Source organism: Salminus brasiliensis, chromosome 16, assembly GCF_030463535.1.
Source record: "Salminus brasiliensis chromosome 16, fSalBra1.hap2, whole genome shotgun sequence".
Lineage (NCBI taxonomy): Eukaryota > Metazoa > Chordata > Actinopteri > Characiformes > Bryconidae > Salminus > Salminus brasiliensis.
The window spans coordinates 3,510,195-3,525,842 of NC_132893.1; the positions used below are offsets into that span (position 1 = coordinate 3,510,195).

Below are 15,648 nucleotides of genomic sequence, written 5' to 3' on the forward strand. Positions count from 1 at the left end.
CCCATGTCTGTTATAGTACTTCCTCCACTGTGGGTGACTCCGCCCCATCCAGTCTGCAACATAGAGAACTTACACACTGAGCCAACTTCTATAATCGATCAATAATTGATCAATAATCGTCCAGTAATCAAGGTAAAATGGTCAATTAATCGTGATACTGATTTGAAGTCATATCGCCCAACACTAGCATAGCATATTCATTAGGCCTGTGCATTAGCAAGAACCTTGGCGATACCATACGTCAACACCAGTCCACAGAATTAGCCCAAAGTCTTGGTTTGGGCCATCTTGGTGTTTTTTTAGCGAATGCTAGACGAATATTACAATACAGGGGTTGCGCTATATTGTAATACTATAAGGAAGATAATATTTTAATAATAAAATATATTTTTTTTTACATTTTTATCCATTTAGAACAGTGGGATCTGAAGATACCACCTAGCGCCATCTAGTGGTCGGGGCTTAAACACAACACTAAGTAAACCACGTACCACAAATAACCTCGGTCGGTATAACGGGAATACCGTCTACCACAGTGTTTGACGCAGTCGGGGGCGTTATGCTCACTTGGCGACGCTGGATTCGACTGAACGACAGAGCAAGCAAACCTGGATGAGCCAGTCGACTAAACGAGCCTGAAAACAGTGGAAAACTCTCCTAAGGCCGAAGGTTTCCTCGACTCTGTGCTCTCAGATATGAGGCTTCATCCTCTAAACAGGTCTGATTCCAGCCTCAGTGATCTGGAACACGGCCTGTGCTGTGGGGTTTAGCCTGCTGGCTAACTTATCTTAGCCTGGAGAGCCGACTACCCGAGTCCAAACCCAGCAGAACCGGCCTCTCATTTCTCCTTCCTGTTCCTCCCAACACCAGTCGCCCCCCTTCGCTCTCAGACAGCAGTTTTTATGGTCAGCACTTGTGTCGGGGTCAGCAGTTAGTCAGCAGCAGCTGCTCTGGGCCGTCTGATACCCGGTGGAGATGTAGCCGAGCTAGTTGAGCAAAGGCTAGCTAGCTTAGCAGGAGGCTACATAAACTCAGCTTCGGGCCTTTCTTTCAGCAGCAGCTCGATCGTTAGCCACCAGACGCTCGAGTCGTTCTCGTCTAGACGTTTATAGGTGGAGTTTTAGACTGAGTTAGTTCTGTGAGGATCAGACTGTTATCTGCTAACTAAGCTAATGCTAACCAGCGTCTCTCTCTCTGCTGATTCAGCAGTTTAACAGGTGTAATGGTCAGATTGATGGTTTAACATTTATTGAATGATTGATTGAGATGATTATGGGGAAAGACATTCCGCAAGTGATAATACTATAACAACATTATAGGAGTCAGATTGGACAGGGTGGCCAATAAATTGGGTGAAGAGACCCCACTTATCATCTGTAACTATAAACAGAGTAAATTCAGTTGGTTTAGCAGCTGATGCCGCTGTTTCCACGATGCTAATTGTTGAGGTATACGTGTCTATTACGTCTTAGCAACGTTAGCCCAATCACTTCAGTGCATAATTAAAAAAAATATATCAGACACTCATCTTTGATACTTTACATCATTTGGGGTAAATAAGTCAAAGGGTGCAAATTTGATATTTTGCTGAGCGTTCCCTTTAAAACCCAACGCGTCCCGAATGCTCCTGAGGTTAAATGTGATTGTGGGTCAGCTGACCAGACTTCACTGGCCCACGCTTAAGGCTAGACTCTGTAGCTTCAAAAGACATGGCCTTCTCTCTCTCTCTCTCTCTCTCTCTCTCTCTCTCTCTCTCTCTCTCTTCCCCTCCTCCTCATGCCCTTCCCACCAGCCTCGCAGGCAGATCTACTCCATCTTGAGATGGGCTCTGCAGCACTGCATCCTCCACCCACCCCACCCAGCCCACCCTGGAATAATAACAGTCTTTATTTCGATAGCATCTTTACACAAAGAAGCAGATCAGAAGAACAATGTAACATAACATCAAAGCATGTTTATAAAGAGGACATTGATTATTAAGTCATTAGAAATAATAATGAGATGGTAAACAGGCTTTAGCAGGGCTGGAATCACCGCGGCCCTGAATGCAGTGTGTGCGGACGCTGCTAAAATTCCATGTCATTTTTTATTTATTTTTTTTTATGGTAAAAATGTTTAATTTTCTATGAAGTTAATAAGCCCTTTAATCTCTGCTGAAGAGTATTAGCCGAGCCCCTGGACAGCTGTACGCATAAAGTACATATGTATATAGTATATGTATATAGTATAGATGATGTGATGTTCATGATTCAGAGCAAATCAATACAACTGATCACGTCAAACTCTCAAGAGATAAAAAAAAATAGCTGACTGTGCTGTTTTGCACATTTTCTATTGCACTTTTTGGTCAATTGCTTTAGATTAATACACTTTTTTTGCACATTTCTTCAAATGATTGCACTTTTCTGAGCCAATTGCACATTTTTGCAGTAACATGTTTCAGCTGATTGCACTTATTATTTTTTTTTTACACATTTTATGACCAAATTGTACGTTTTGCACATTTCTTAAGACAGTTACACTTCATTGAATGTTTTGTTTAGCTGGCTAGCAATTTTCCACATTTTTTCTTTTAGCTTTATGCCCTTTTTTGCAAATTCTTTTAGTAGAAAATATTTTTTTGGAGCCAACTGTACATTTTTTGCATTTATATTTTGTAACTTGCTGCACTTTTTTAATTTCTTTTAGATGATTGCACTTGTTTTTCACGTTTTACTGAAAAACAATGTTAATTACACTTTTTAATTATACTTTATTGCTACACACTTTATTTTTTTAGTTGATTGGTTGTTTTTTTGCTATTTGTTTTAGCTTAATGCTTTTTTTCGCACATTATTTTTTACAAAATGCACTTTCTTTCTCACCTTTTAATAAATAATAATAAAATATCAGGGAGAGCCTAAAGTGCTGAGTGGAAACAAGGCCTTAAACACAGCAATGGAGCAGATTAAAAATTACAAAGACGAATTTTATTTTATTTTTTATTTTATTGTTTAAATCTTATGTTTCTGATCAGTGAAAATTATACAACTTTTCTCTGTTAATTGTGTTTTTCTGTTTAATTTTGTTAAAATTTGATTTCCGAAATTGAAACAATGACTAGAAATTACACCGGCATGCTCTCAGTTTAATACATTTTCTTCACTGCAATTCTCTACACTCTAACAGTCTTACCTTTTTACACTTAATATGTAAAATGTAGCACCAAACTGGCCATGTGGTTTTTTTCTGCATTTAAATTAAAAATCTTTATTTAAGTTTTATTGATTTCAAAATATAAAGCAGTTGAAAAGTTAAAAATGGGCAAATTGATTAAAAACAGTCATTGTTCTGTGTTGTATCCAGAAAAAATTGAGTGTTAAGGTAATGATGATATACAATATGTATAACTGTTCTTTAGTATTGGTATCAAAATAAAAACACTAGTATTGCGACAGTCCTAACAGTGATGCGCTTCAGCAAAAGAAGAAAAAACAGAAGGCCGCTGAGCTGCGGGACAGTTAGGACACTGTTTTCATCTCTCTGATATATTACCCTAGAGACCACCCGTCCGACACAACCATAAATCTTCCTGATGGACACTTGGCAAATTGGGGCTATATGCATAAGAGTCGCAAGCAGAAAAAAAGAAAAAGAAAAAGAAAAGAAAGGAATTGGGACTATTTTAGGAGAGCAGATGAATCAAGGTTAAAGTAAGGTTTAAATCACCATCCCTCCCCCCTTCTAAATCCCTACACTTCCCACCCTCTTCCCGATCTTATTCCTGCGCCAGTCCCGGGTCATTCCTCTTCACGCTCGGTTAGCAGCAGCGGAGGTGAGGAGCGCTACGGGAAAGCCAGGCAGCCAAGCATATGTAAATGTATTCAGAGCATTTAGTACTCAGGATTAATCGAATTATAATTTAATCATCTGATCAAACAGCAATTAGCATAATCACTTCTGGGGACAGGCTGATAGAGAGGAAATGGAAACATAACAGACCCAGGGCGAGCAACACTTTAATGAGGCGTTGGCTGCCGTCGCCGATAATGTTGCACGTTTCCGGCTGTTGAAATTCTGCCCTTTTTAATACAAAATGCTCATTTAGACCCGCGCTTGGCTGTTACGCAAAATACACACACCCAGCAGCCAGGCGTCAGATACAAAATACAACCCCACACCCACCACCACCCGCCACCCACCCCCTCCCAAAATGACAGCAGACAAAAACATGCTGGGATTCGCTTCAGCACTGGTAAGATACTGTTGGGAATTTCACAAGCACAGCTGGTTATCAAACATAGCTTCTAATACAATAATTAATATCAATATTTTTAGTCTAAAAAGGCAAAATTTATCATCATTCTTAAAATGCATGTTTCAAAGATTTTCAGTGATTTAAAGAACATTTTAACGAAGAAAAGCTGTTATTATGTTTTGATTTTGATTGATTTTTTTAATGACATGCTTTTATTGTGTTTTTTTAAAGTGCATTTTATTTGTATATATTAGTGCTTTTATGTTTTAAGACTTTTTTCTTCTTTTCACATAAAAATCAATATCAAATAATCAATCAAATAATTTTTCACTTTTTTCACGTTTGTTTTTAGGCCAAAAAAACATAAATCCAAACGCTTTCCCATATTAGTGCAATTTACAGAGAAGCTTTTTTGAGTGCATTTGTTTTTAGGAATTAAACAAGAAACTGGACAAATGTTTATACGATAGTTTAATTTAATAACTGAGTTTTTGGAAAACTATTTCTTTGCCATTATGGGTTAGAGGGTATTAGGTTTGGAATTGTAATTTTTTTCTAATGTTTCTTTGTATAAAATATAATCACCAAAACACTCAATTTTAGGTTCCTTTTTATAATATGGTCAGTGGTCAGTTTACACACTTGTGCCTTCTAAAGCACAAAATTAATAAGAGTAATAACATTTAATTTTTTAATTGGATTTTTTTAAGACTAAAACAACTTGTAAAGTGTTTGTAAAGATTTGTAAAGATTTGTAACACACTGTCATTTGACGTTTGTTTTGTTGTTATTTTGGTCTTTCTGAAACGTTCGGCTGCTGAAAAACATTTTCATTTTCTGACAAAAGTCTGTTATTGAATTTTTTACCAACAGAAAATTGGCAACATTTATGACCCTAAAAAAACAAATTGTCATTTTCATATATTATTTTACCCCAAAAAAAACAAAAAATAGTGCATTTCTTTCAGAAACTGAAATTGTTTACATTAAAAATCCCCCAAAACATCAAAAAATTCCACCTCCAAACAAAATAATCAATAAAACAATTCAGTGACGGAAATGTTCAGACACAATTCTTTATGAATCTAAAAATTATGCATAAAAACTTTGCTTTGAAATTTGATTTGAATATTAAAATATTCTGGTGAAAATGACATGCTTTTCAAAGATCTTCAAAAGAAGGCCAACCGTCCTCAACCTTCATCCCCCACCCATACCACACTGTTTGTTGGATCATCTGAGTAGGTACTTTTCCTCATGTCTGTCATAGCTATTGTTTGCTGTATGTATGTACTGTGCTTCGCCCCGGTCCTGCACCGAAACCTCCACCTGTGCTCAGCAACATCTGACAGCAACATTTCATTTAACCGAGCTCACGTCGCTCACAGGACACCTGCAGCGCTGCAAAGGCCCGTAACCGTTTACATAAGAGACAAGCATCGTCAACAAGCCGCTTCGCCGCAGGATGACAGAGGAGTTCTCATTAGTGGACTGCATGTCCTCATGCCAACGAGGCTGGCTTATTCTGCCAAGTCATCAAAGCAGCAGATAAATACTCCTGAAGCCCACGCGGCTAGCCCCGTTCTGTCAGCCACGACGGAGCCCGGCATATTCCCTCCGCTTTTCTAGGCCAAAGTGACACTAAGCCACGTCGGTGGAGAGGGATATGAAGGCTGACAGCCTCAGCTAGCCTCGGCTCGCTCGCCTTGGGGTGACTCCGAGGAGGAGGAGGAGGAGGATGGATGGAGGAGGTGCTCTGACTTTTTTTAGTGTAATTTAAGCTCATTCTGAAAACACAGTTGCTGTGTTCTTTTATCACATGTACATTTCCTAGTTTTCCTATTGGCTGTTTGTGTTAGTGTGCCTTTAAGAAATATTATATATGGTATTATATATGTAAAAGACGGTTGGTGTGGCGCAACAGATAACACCACTACCTGCCAGTGAGCTACCACACTACGTGGGAGACTGGGGTTCAATTCCATGCTGCGCTACACCAATAAGAGTCCTTGGGCAAGACTCCTAACACTGGCCCTGGCCCTCCTCTGTAATACGAGTAACCTTGTAAGTCGCTCCGGATAAGAGCGTCAGCCAAATGCCATAAATGTTGATGTAAAAAGACCTGTGCTCTGATTGACTGGCACTGAAGTATAACCTAGTAAGTGCGCCTCCTAGTGGCTGAAAATTCAGTTCTGATGCGTCCTGTAACTCCACCTCTATTAGTGAGGCTTGTCCCCTCTGCTATGTAGCGACCTTCCAAATGTCAGCGCTCTCATTGGTTCCCGACCCGTCTCTGACTGGCTCCGTTCTTCTTTGCTGGCCCATCACTAAGCCACGCCTCCATACGGTCATTATAGACCCCCTTTTTTTTTAACATGCTGAGTGGGCGGGAGACCCAGTAATACTAAGAGTAATACTCTTTAAAAAGCTCCTAATAACTTCAGCAAGAGTGGGCGGGGCTAAATTGTTATATGCTGAATATGTAAATGTGTTGTGTGACGTCAAAAAAATTTAGGGCAATAAACGTTGAAGCTTACAATTCAAAAGGGGGGGGGGCATGGTTTTCCATAATATGGGCCCTTTAACCCTCGATATTCAATAACTATTATTGTTTTGTAAAAAAACATGGGAGCTGATTATCCAGGCGTGTGCATTTATATACATTAAAACCTACATTTCCATTTTTAAAAGCTTAGCATATGTTAAAAAAATTCAATTCTTACAATAAAACATTGGCTAACACCTCAGCTCACTGCCCCATACATGGTCAGAGAGGCCAGCGTTTTCCTGGGAATACTATCACTCTGGCAACATGCCTTGTATACATGGCTGCAGGCCACTGTCAGTTGCGTACCCTCGCTGTTTACAGAAATTTTGCTAGCAGGCACTTTTTTCTTTCAACACTGAATATTAAGGTCAGATTCTCTGATGGGATAGAATGAAAATTCCACCATTTGCAATCCCAAATTAAAATGTCTGCAATAATTCAGTGGGTTTTTGGGGGTGAAACGTAGCCATTTTATTTACTATCCAAATTCAATCGTACCCTACACATGTTTTCATGTTTCACATGAGTTCAATATAAAATATTAATGATCATATGGAATATTAATCATATAGAATATTAATGATTCATGATATTAATGATGGTCAATCAGCAGAAAATACAGCAAAAATATGTTTTTTATTGGGGACATGTATCTACATGTATTCCTCTGCCATGACTGGACTGAAAACAATATTTTAGGCCAAAACGTTATAGTAAAAAATCACATGACAGTCTCTTGGTCATCAGGTAGTGGTAGAGGTGGTGGCTTAGAAAGTATGGTATAGGTTCCATTCATCACCACTGTGAAAAAATCTCACTCAGATTCTCTAGAATGGATCGTTTTACATCACAACATGCTGAGAGACTTTGTTTACATCTTAATAACTGAATTATGTCAAAATGTTGGTCCCCCTAAATGCGTAGTCCTGGACCATACAGCACTCTGAATGGAAATGCTGTGTGGAACTGAAAGGTGGTGATGTTTAGTGATATATACATTGCATGATATTAAACACTGCATCTGCTAGGTGTTATATTATTAACAGACATACAGCTTCGTGCAGTGATGTCCTGAGCTTGACCTCGAACCGGTTGAACTGTGGACACCTATAGGGCGCACCGCTTACATCAAACAGCCTCATGCTATAGCTATAATCTGGTTCATTATCAGGGGTTGCTTATTTAAAAAAAAAAAAACTATTTTCAATGTAAATATTCAGCTTTGTCAGTGACAGTAGCTCAGATTTGAGGCGTGGACCCCACAAGACCTTTGAAGGTGTTGAAGGTGTGGGAGCTGGCACCAAGATCTTAGCAGCAGATCTGTCCTGTAAACTGTGAGATGAGGCCTTCATGGATCACATCAGTGAGCCCTGGGTGCTCATGATCCTGTCACTGGTTCACTGGTTGTGGAGCACTTTTGGTAAGTACTAATATTTACATTATAGGCGTTTAGCAGATGCTCTTCTCCAGAGCGACTTACAAAAGTGCTTCACTATTTACCCAAGAAAAACCTCAGCTAGTTTAAATAGACTAAAAATTCAAAGATCCTCTAATCTTAGACTCTTAGACTAAACACACGTCAGTAAGGTGACCACTCTACTATTCGTCCAAGTACTCTCAGAAGAGGAGGGTCTTCAGTCTGGGTTTGAAGACAGCGAGTGTTGGACTCTGCCGTTCGGACACCCAGGGGAAGCTCGTTCCACCACTTCGGTGCAGGACAGTAAAAAGTCTGGACGCTCATCTTCTGTGGATTTTGAGGGATGGCGGGTCGAGCCAAGCCGCACTTGAAGCTCGAAGAACTCTTGGTGCGGATCGGCTTTTGACCATCGCCATCAAGTACGGAGGGGCTGGCTGGTCCAGTCTTGGCTTTGTAGGCCAGAGTCAGGGTTTTGAATCTGATGACCTGGGCAGCAGCTACAGGAAACCAGTGAAGAGAGAGAACGCAGCAGTGGAACGTTGAACAACTGCAGGACCTGCCTGATGTTTTGGAGATGTTCTGACCCAGTCGTCTAGCCATCACAGTTTAGTTCTTGTCAACTTCAAGAACTGACTGTTTACTTGCTGCCTAATATGTACATCCCACTTCTTGACAGCTGCCACTGGACCCACAAAATCAATGGTATTCATGTCACCTGTCAAAAATTTCAATGTTATGGCTGATCAGTGTATTTTCAGCCATACTTGGATACAGTTATTTGTACTCTGCCACTCTCCACAATGTAAGCAAATGTAAACTGGAGAGTACTAATGTCTTCATTATGCAGTCTGGAAGTCACACACCACAAATTTACTTTAATTCACGGGACAGGAACATATTTCCCACCAAAGCAGAATATCTCCCGCCATTAGTTTTGCGTTTATAGAGTGATTAAAATCTCTGGGTGACAGCTTCATCAGGATCAATCAGTCATCCCTGCCTGCCTGCCTTCCCATTCTAAATGAGACGCCTAAAGACCGCTGACAGCCGCTCAGCCTCTGTGCGTGAAATCTTTAATCATTAGAATACGGCGGCGGCCCCTCGTGAATTAGCAGGCACTGTCACGTCCGTCCCGTACCGTGAGTAAGTAAAGCCCGTGGGTAGCACCAGCAACAGCCTCAGATTCTAAACATGACGCTTGCTTAATCGTTATCACCTTATTGACCTTCGCAGTGCTCATACTGCAGAATGCAAATGCAGGTTTTAACCAATCGCTGTGTTTTTGCTGTGTGCTGTGAACATCCTGTCCAATCACAGCTCCAGATCTGAGTTTCTGTGGGTGCTTTGGATGGTGTAAGGGATTTAGGGTGATAGCAGGTCACCAAGGGTGTCCATTTCACAAGGCCTTGTGACTTTTCTAAAATAAAAGGTTACTTGTACAAGGTTACTTTGTTGACAGCGTAATGAATGTGTTTAGATAGCAGTGTAAAGTAAACGTCGGTCCAGACATATTTGAATGGCTTGGATTTTGCCCGATCCTAATCCTTTGCTTTTACCACTGTGTTCTAGCAGAGAGTTCTCTGGCGTAATCTAGGATCCAGTTGACTGCGATTGGGGAAAAATACTCCCTTAACATCTGTACTGTGGAATTGTGGCTGATTAAATTATTGCAGAAATGGCCGGTTTTGCCAGCGGGAGAACCACCACACGCCTTACTTTGGTTCTTAATCAGCCCTGAATAGCTTGTTCAAAACTGAGAGGAGGAGGCTAATGGTAGAAAACCAAACCAGTCACTATAAACCAGTTATTTCCCATCGATATTCAACAATTAACAACAGACCAGAGTGTGTACCACTATACAGGAGGTGACCTGACTGCAATGTTGTAAAGGAGCTGGTAGCTGATTGGTCAGGGAGGAGAGTCAGACTGGATTATAAGATATTTAACACACTATAAAACAATGTCTAATAAACTAAATCAAGTCCAGAACATCTTACTCGAACTGTGTGGCTTTTTTAGAACCAAAAAGGATTGGATCTGTACTGGAAAGGTACTGGAGTGGTCTGGGATCAGTATCTTGGATCAAATCAGTGGCAAAAAGGCTGGATTAAGACATCCCTGGTGAATATTCTCTCCCTATTGGTCCATTTGTGTGCATGTAAATTAGCATAGACAGATCTGTACTTGAAGAATATCAGATATCACTATCAGCCCACAATTCCTGTATCAGTGCGGCCCTAGATTTTTACTGTGTTACTGTGTAAGCATCCTGACCAATCACAGGTCCAGATGACTTGCTGTGGTCGGTGTGATTAATCAGGGTGTTCATGTAATCCAACAACAGTCCAAATTATTTAATAGGTCCAAATAATGCCAGCCTTTGACCATATTGATTCCCGTCACTGTTGTAACAGCCATAAGATTAAAACCACTAACAAATGAAGTGAATAACACTGATCAACTGGTTCCAATGGCACCTTTCAAGGGGTGGGATTTACATATCAGGCAGCAAGTGAACAGTCATTTTGAAGGTGATGTGTTGGAAGCATGAAGTAAGGACAATAACCCAACTGTGATGTTCTAGACGACTGGGCCAGAACATCTCCAAAACATCAGGCAGCTCTTGGTGGGGTGCTCTAGGTATGCAGTGGTCAGTACCTACTAAAAATGCTCCAAGGAAGGACATATGGTGAACCAGCATCAGGGTCATGGGCTTCAATAGCTCATTGATGCCAACCTTACAATTTACAGGACTTAAAGGATCTGCTGCTAGCATTAGTCACAGCAGGACACCTTCAGAGGTCTTATGGAGTCCATGCCTTGATGGCTCAGAGCTATTTTGGCGCCCCAAGGGGGACTGAAAGAATGTTAGCAGAGGGGTTTTAATGTTATGGCATAAAAAGTACTAATATACATGCATTTTATTTGGGTTCTGTGTAAAACGTTCTCTTATCCTGCATCAGTGAACTGCAGTGGACTGCCCGCCTGACGCCATGCCCTATATTTGCACTGCTTATTAGTGTCCAATTGAGTGTGTATGAGATTTGCCCCGTGGCGCCACCTTGCAAAAACATCATCATCCCCCGTTAGCCAGGCCGTCTCTCCAAGGATGGGGCTTGTTGTCCCAATTAGGGCTGCGTTTTTTAATCGAGACACAGCGGCGAGGGCACTCCAACCAGAGAAGAGCCCTTCAAAACAACACTCCACGTTATTACACGTGAAAGCGTTGGCCAGAATCACAGTTAGTCCAGAATCACAGAACAGGGCTCCGGAATACACCGCCGAGTGTGAAAACACCACTGCTGAACAGAGATTATGAAGAAGGGACACAGGAATGCCTCTTAGAATAGACGGAAAAGTGTCCGGACTGAGGCCATGGAGATTCAACCGCATTAACTACAGTAAAACCTCGATATTACTATTATTACTTACACCATTTAATGGGGAACTCCACTGACTGTTCACACTGTCTGTAAAATGAAATGGTTAAGATATAAACAAAGCTGATTATCGTGGGTTTGGTGTGAAATGCTCAGGTCTTGAGAAACGTGCCCAGTTACAATTGTTCACAGTGGTGGTAAATGGAACCAGACAAGAAATGTTCAGGAATAGGCCGTCTGATACCTAAGACATGTCTTTGAGGGAAGCTTTAGGTCTGATATTTAGGTCTGATATAAGGCAAAATAGTTCCCAAGGAAAAACTGCTTATTTTGGAATTATCAATTTTACCATCGTAAACAGTGTATATAACATTCAGAAAACCAGTATAGGTTCACTGATGGGTTTGGGTAGCATATAAAATGTATAAAACATGTATATTAAAAAATAATTGTGTTGTTGTAATGGTGCCCCCCCCAAAAAAAAATAATTTCACACTGCCTAATCAATGAACAGCAGCTTATCAATATTTTTTTTTTTGAGATTTAGACCCAATTTACACCAGGTTATTCCAGTTTTTCCAATTTTATCAGCACCGGATTATGCAAACTTTTGCACATCCACTCATTCCCGCTGTCAGGCATCCATTCCTGCGCACCAAATTATAGGTTTGCTAGCACTTCCGGGGTCACCTGTGTGGACCGCAGCCTCCCCAACACAAGAGCCACTGCACCATCCATCGTCCATTACAGGGGTTTCCATAGAGACCATGCAAGGAGTGGGCTGTGTACTCAGCCAAATCATGAAAGCTGCATTTTGTAAGGCATCTACAGTAGGAATTGCGCACTCTGGGGAAGGCACGGCGGCTCTGACCGTCGTCCGAAAACAAAATAAACAAAAAAAGCCTAAAAAAAAAACCTGCAATTGGAAAAAAGGCAGATCAATGAACTCTCAGAGAGCCTTCGGCTGCAAATGGAACGGTACAAATGGACGTCTATTGATCAAATGGACCTGCTTTGAATGTCCTCATCTGAACACTGTCCTTTATTGGAAGTTCTTGTGTTGAAATGTCCCTAAAATGATAATCAATGGGTGCAGCTCTCGCCATTCCCTTGCAACTGCCAACCTTCCGTAGACCTGATTTTGTGAAAATGGGAAATGGGGAAAAGATGAAATTCGACTATTACAAATGAACCCGACTGAAGGCGGCTGCGAAGACGCTTCCCCGCACGTGTCCGTCATCCTTTGTGCTAAAAAAACAAGCGGTGCTTTCGTCCGCCACTTGAGCCTCGACACAAAATGGTTTTTTTCTGTCATCTTCACTTGATGCATCGCCATCACCGCTCCCGTCTCCACGTTCAGGGTTTTAACCTAGTCCTACATCCGTCCCCCGTATGAAAAAATCTCCTAAATGCCCCCATTTTCTCCCTGAATCCACCCCCCCTCTTTACACACCACCCCTTTCTCTACCCCACCAACAACACCACCCCCCCACCCACCCCCCCACCACCATACACACCCTTCTTGATTTAGCCCAGCAACCAGGCACCCCTCTCTCAACGTCTCTCCATTTTAAATCCACAGTTCGCCTGTTGTCGAGCCTTCGCGTGAAAGCACTTGGAGGTCATTCGGATTCGGGATTCGGGGGTTCGGATTTGGACATGGCCAATAAGCAACAAGATTTTGGTTTTGGTAAAAAAAATAAAAAAAAAGACAATAGCAATGTAACGGGGTTTGGGATATTTGGGATTCTGGGGATTTTCAGGATTTTCACCCCCTTCAGTGCTACAGTGTTTCCATTTGCAACATGGCGCATGTGACGCCATAATAACAGAAACAGCTTCTTTTTTTTTTCCCTCCAGCGGTTGTTATTTTCCTCCACTCAGGTTTTTATTTGGTGCATTTTCTTAACCCACCCCCCAGAATAAAAACCTCAAAAGTCAATAAATGCACCTAAATTCAATCCAGAATTTCCATGCATTTGCTAATTCTAGGAGGCCAAAAGTGAAGGGAGGGGGGCGGAGGATGGGGCAAGGGGGGCTGGGGGTGTTTGGACATTGCTACAACCTTCATTTAAAGGTTTTGAGTGAAATGCCAACGAGTTGTTTAAGATTTAACAGCCACAAAAGCTATTGCACATATTTGCATAATCATGCAGAATTGCAGGACACTCCATTCAACTCTGGTTCAGTCTGATTCGGCTTAAGTGCAGAATGTGAGGGGGGGGGGGGTGATGGTGTAAAAAAAAAAATAATAAGGGGGGGGGCTGCCTTTGCATTTGACCATTTTACCATTTTACACCTCTACACACTCATTCTGTCACACACACACACACACAGCCTGATGCTGCATTGTGGTTTGCATGAGTGAATAGGCGACTGACTGAACGACAAGAAACAGGAGGATAGAATAAGGAGGAAGACAAAAACGCACGCATACAGCGCACGGCTCAGCTCGTGCAAAGTTAAATGCAATTCACCTTTACGGACGTGCTCAGGGTGCTCAGAGCTGCTCGTGTTGCTCGCGTGCACTGCATGCAGCACGAGCAGCCGCTCTATAGCCCAACATCCATCCATCCATCCATGCATTCATTCATTCATTCACCGGATTAACAGTGCACAGCAGTGCACGGTTTGCGTGAAGGCTCGAGGTAAGTTTAGGCCACGTCAACAGAGCAAGAAAAATAATAAACAAACAAACAAATGAGTAAACAAGCAAGCCAAATAAAAAAACAACAACTCACCATTCAAGATGCACTGGAAAAAGATGATGGCCAATATCCTCATGCCCCGCTCCTTTCAATCCCCCCAGCCAAGATTTCCGTCCTCTTTTCCACCCTCGTGCACTTTTTAGTTATTTTTCTGCTCGTTTCTCGTTCTTTCCTTTTTCTTCCTTAAAGTTTTTCTCTGCAGCTTTTTTTTTTTCAGCGTCTTCGGTTTACGAGGTTACAGCAGCACGCGCATGTGTAGCAATCTGCTTCTCTCTCTCCCTCTCTCTCTCTCCCTCTCTCTCTCTCTCTCTCTCTCTCCCTCTCTCTCTCTCTCTCTCTCTCTGTCTTTCGCTCTCGCGCTCGCTCTTCAGCACGACGAAGCCTCCTCGCGCAGCTGCAGCACTTCACGTGCCTCCGTGGCATGCACAAAAAAGGCAAAGTGCTGAATTTAAAAAAGGAAGGGAAAAAAAATGCACCCCAACAACACACGAGCCCAATTAACCAAGCTAATTAATCCGTGCAGCGCGCGCCGGCCACGTTACAACTTTTTCTTCTTTTCCCAGCAAAAACAAAAACAGGATGGAGGAAAAAAAAAAGTGCAAAATGACGAAAAGAGAAAAAGAAAAAAAAAAATGGACCGAGATGCAACAGTGCATGAGGTGCAGAGGTGGAGCGGTGGTGGTCGTTTGCTGCGCGCGCCGAGTCCCTCTTCTTCATTACCTGCCTGCGTTCAGCCGCGTGCGGCGCGCAACCAGCATCTTCCCCTCTGCTGCACCGATCACACTGCTCCCTCCAGCCCCTCAGCTCTGAGCATGGCGGAGTACCCCCCCCTCCCCCTCCCTCCCCCCCACCACCACCATCACCATCACCACCACAACCTCCACCCCACCCACCCCAACACACACCTCTCTCTCTCTCTCTCTCTCTCTCTCTCTCTGCGGCTGCTCCTCTCCATCCTTGCCTTAAAGGAATAGTCCAGCGCGAGCGTTTTTCCTCACTTTTCCCCTTTTCAGGTTTGTAACAGATGACGTTGCAGCTGTTTTGGTGAATCTCGCGCTTCTAAAACCAAATACAGATGTGTTTATCTCCATGATTTCTTTAACGTTCGGTTCCATTAAAAATCACACATGCTTTATTTTTGATAATGGTTTACTTTATTGTATATATTTAGAATTTCGTTTTTTAGGAATTAAAATCACTCATTTTTGTATCAGTTTTACCAATTTCTATGTAAATACGTTTTTTTGCTGGTTATTATTTTTTTTATTTAAAGCCAATTTGTAGATTTTGTGGGACTAAACAGTTTGTTTATTTATTTTTTGAACAGTCTGCAGATACCTTACAGCAATTTATTGTAA

The 15,648-nt window shown here is 41.8% G+C and overlaps 1 protein-coding gene across 2 annotated transcripts in view; it reads right to left on the reverse strand.

The window, feature by feature from the left end:
• The window catches only part of dscama (Down syndrome cell adhesion molecule a), a 117,627-nt gene extending 102,549 nt beyond the window's left edge, over positions 1-15,078 (reverse strand). For both annotated transcript variants that reach the window (XM_072658712.1, XM_072658713.1), the window contains exon 1: positions 14,324-15,078. In XM_072658712.1, the coding sequence (XP_072514813.1) occupies positions 14,324-14,366 (43 nt within the window). In that variant the 5' untranslated portion in view covers positions 14,367-15,078. The remainder of the gene's footprint in view (positions 1-14,323) is intronic.
• Between the last annotated feature and the right edge of the window lie 570 nt (positions 15,079-15,648).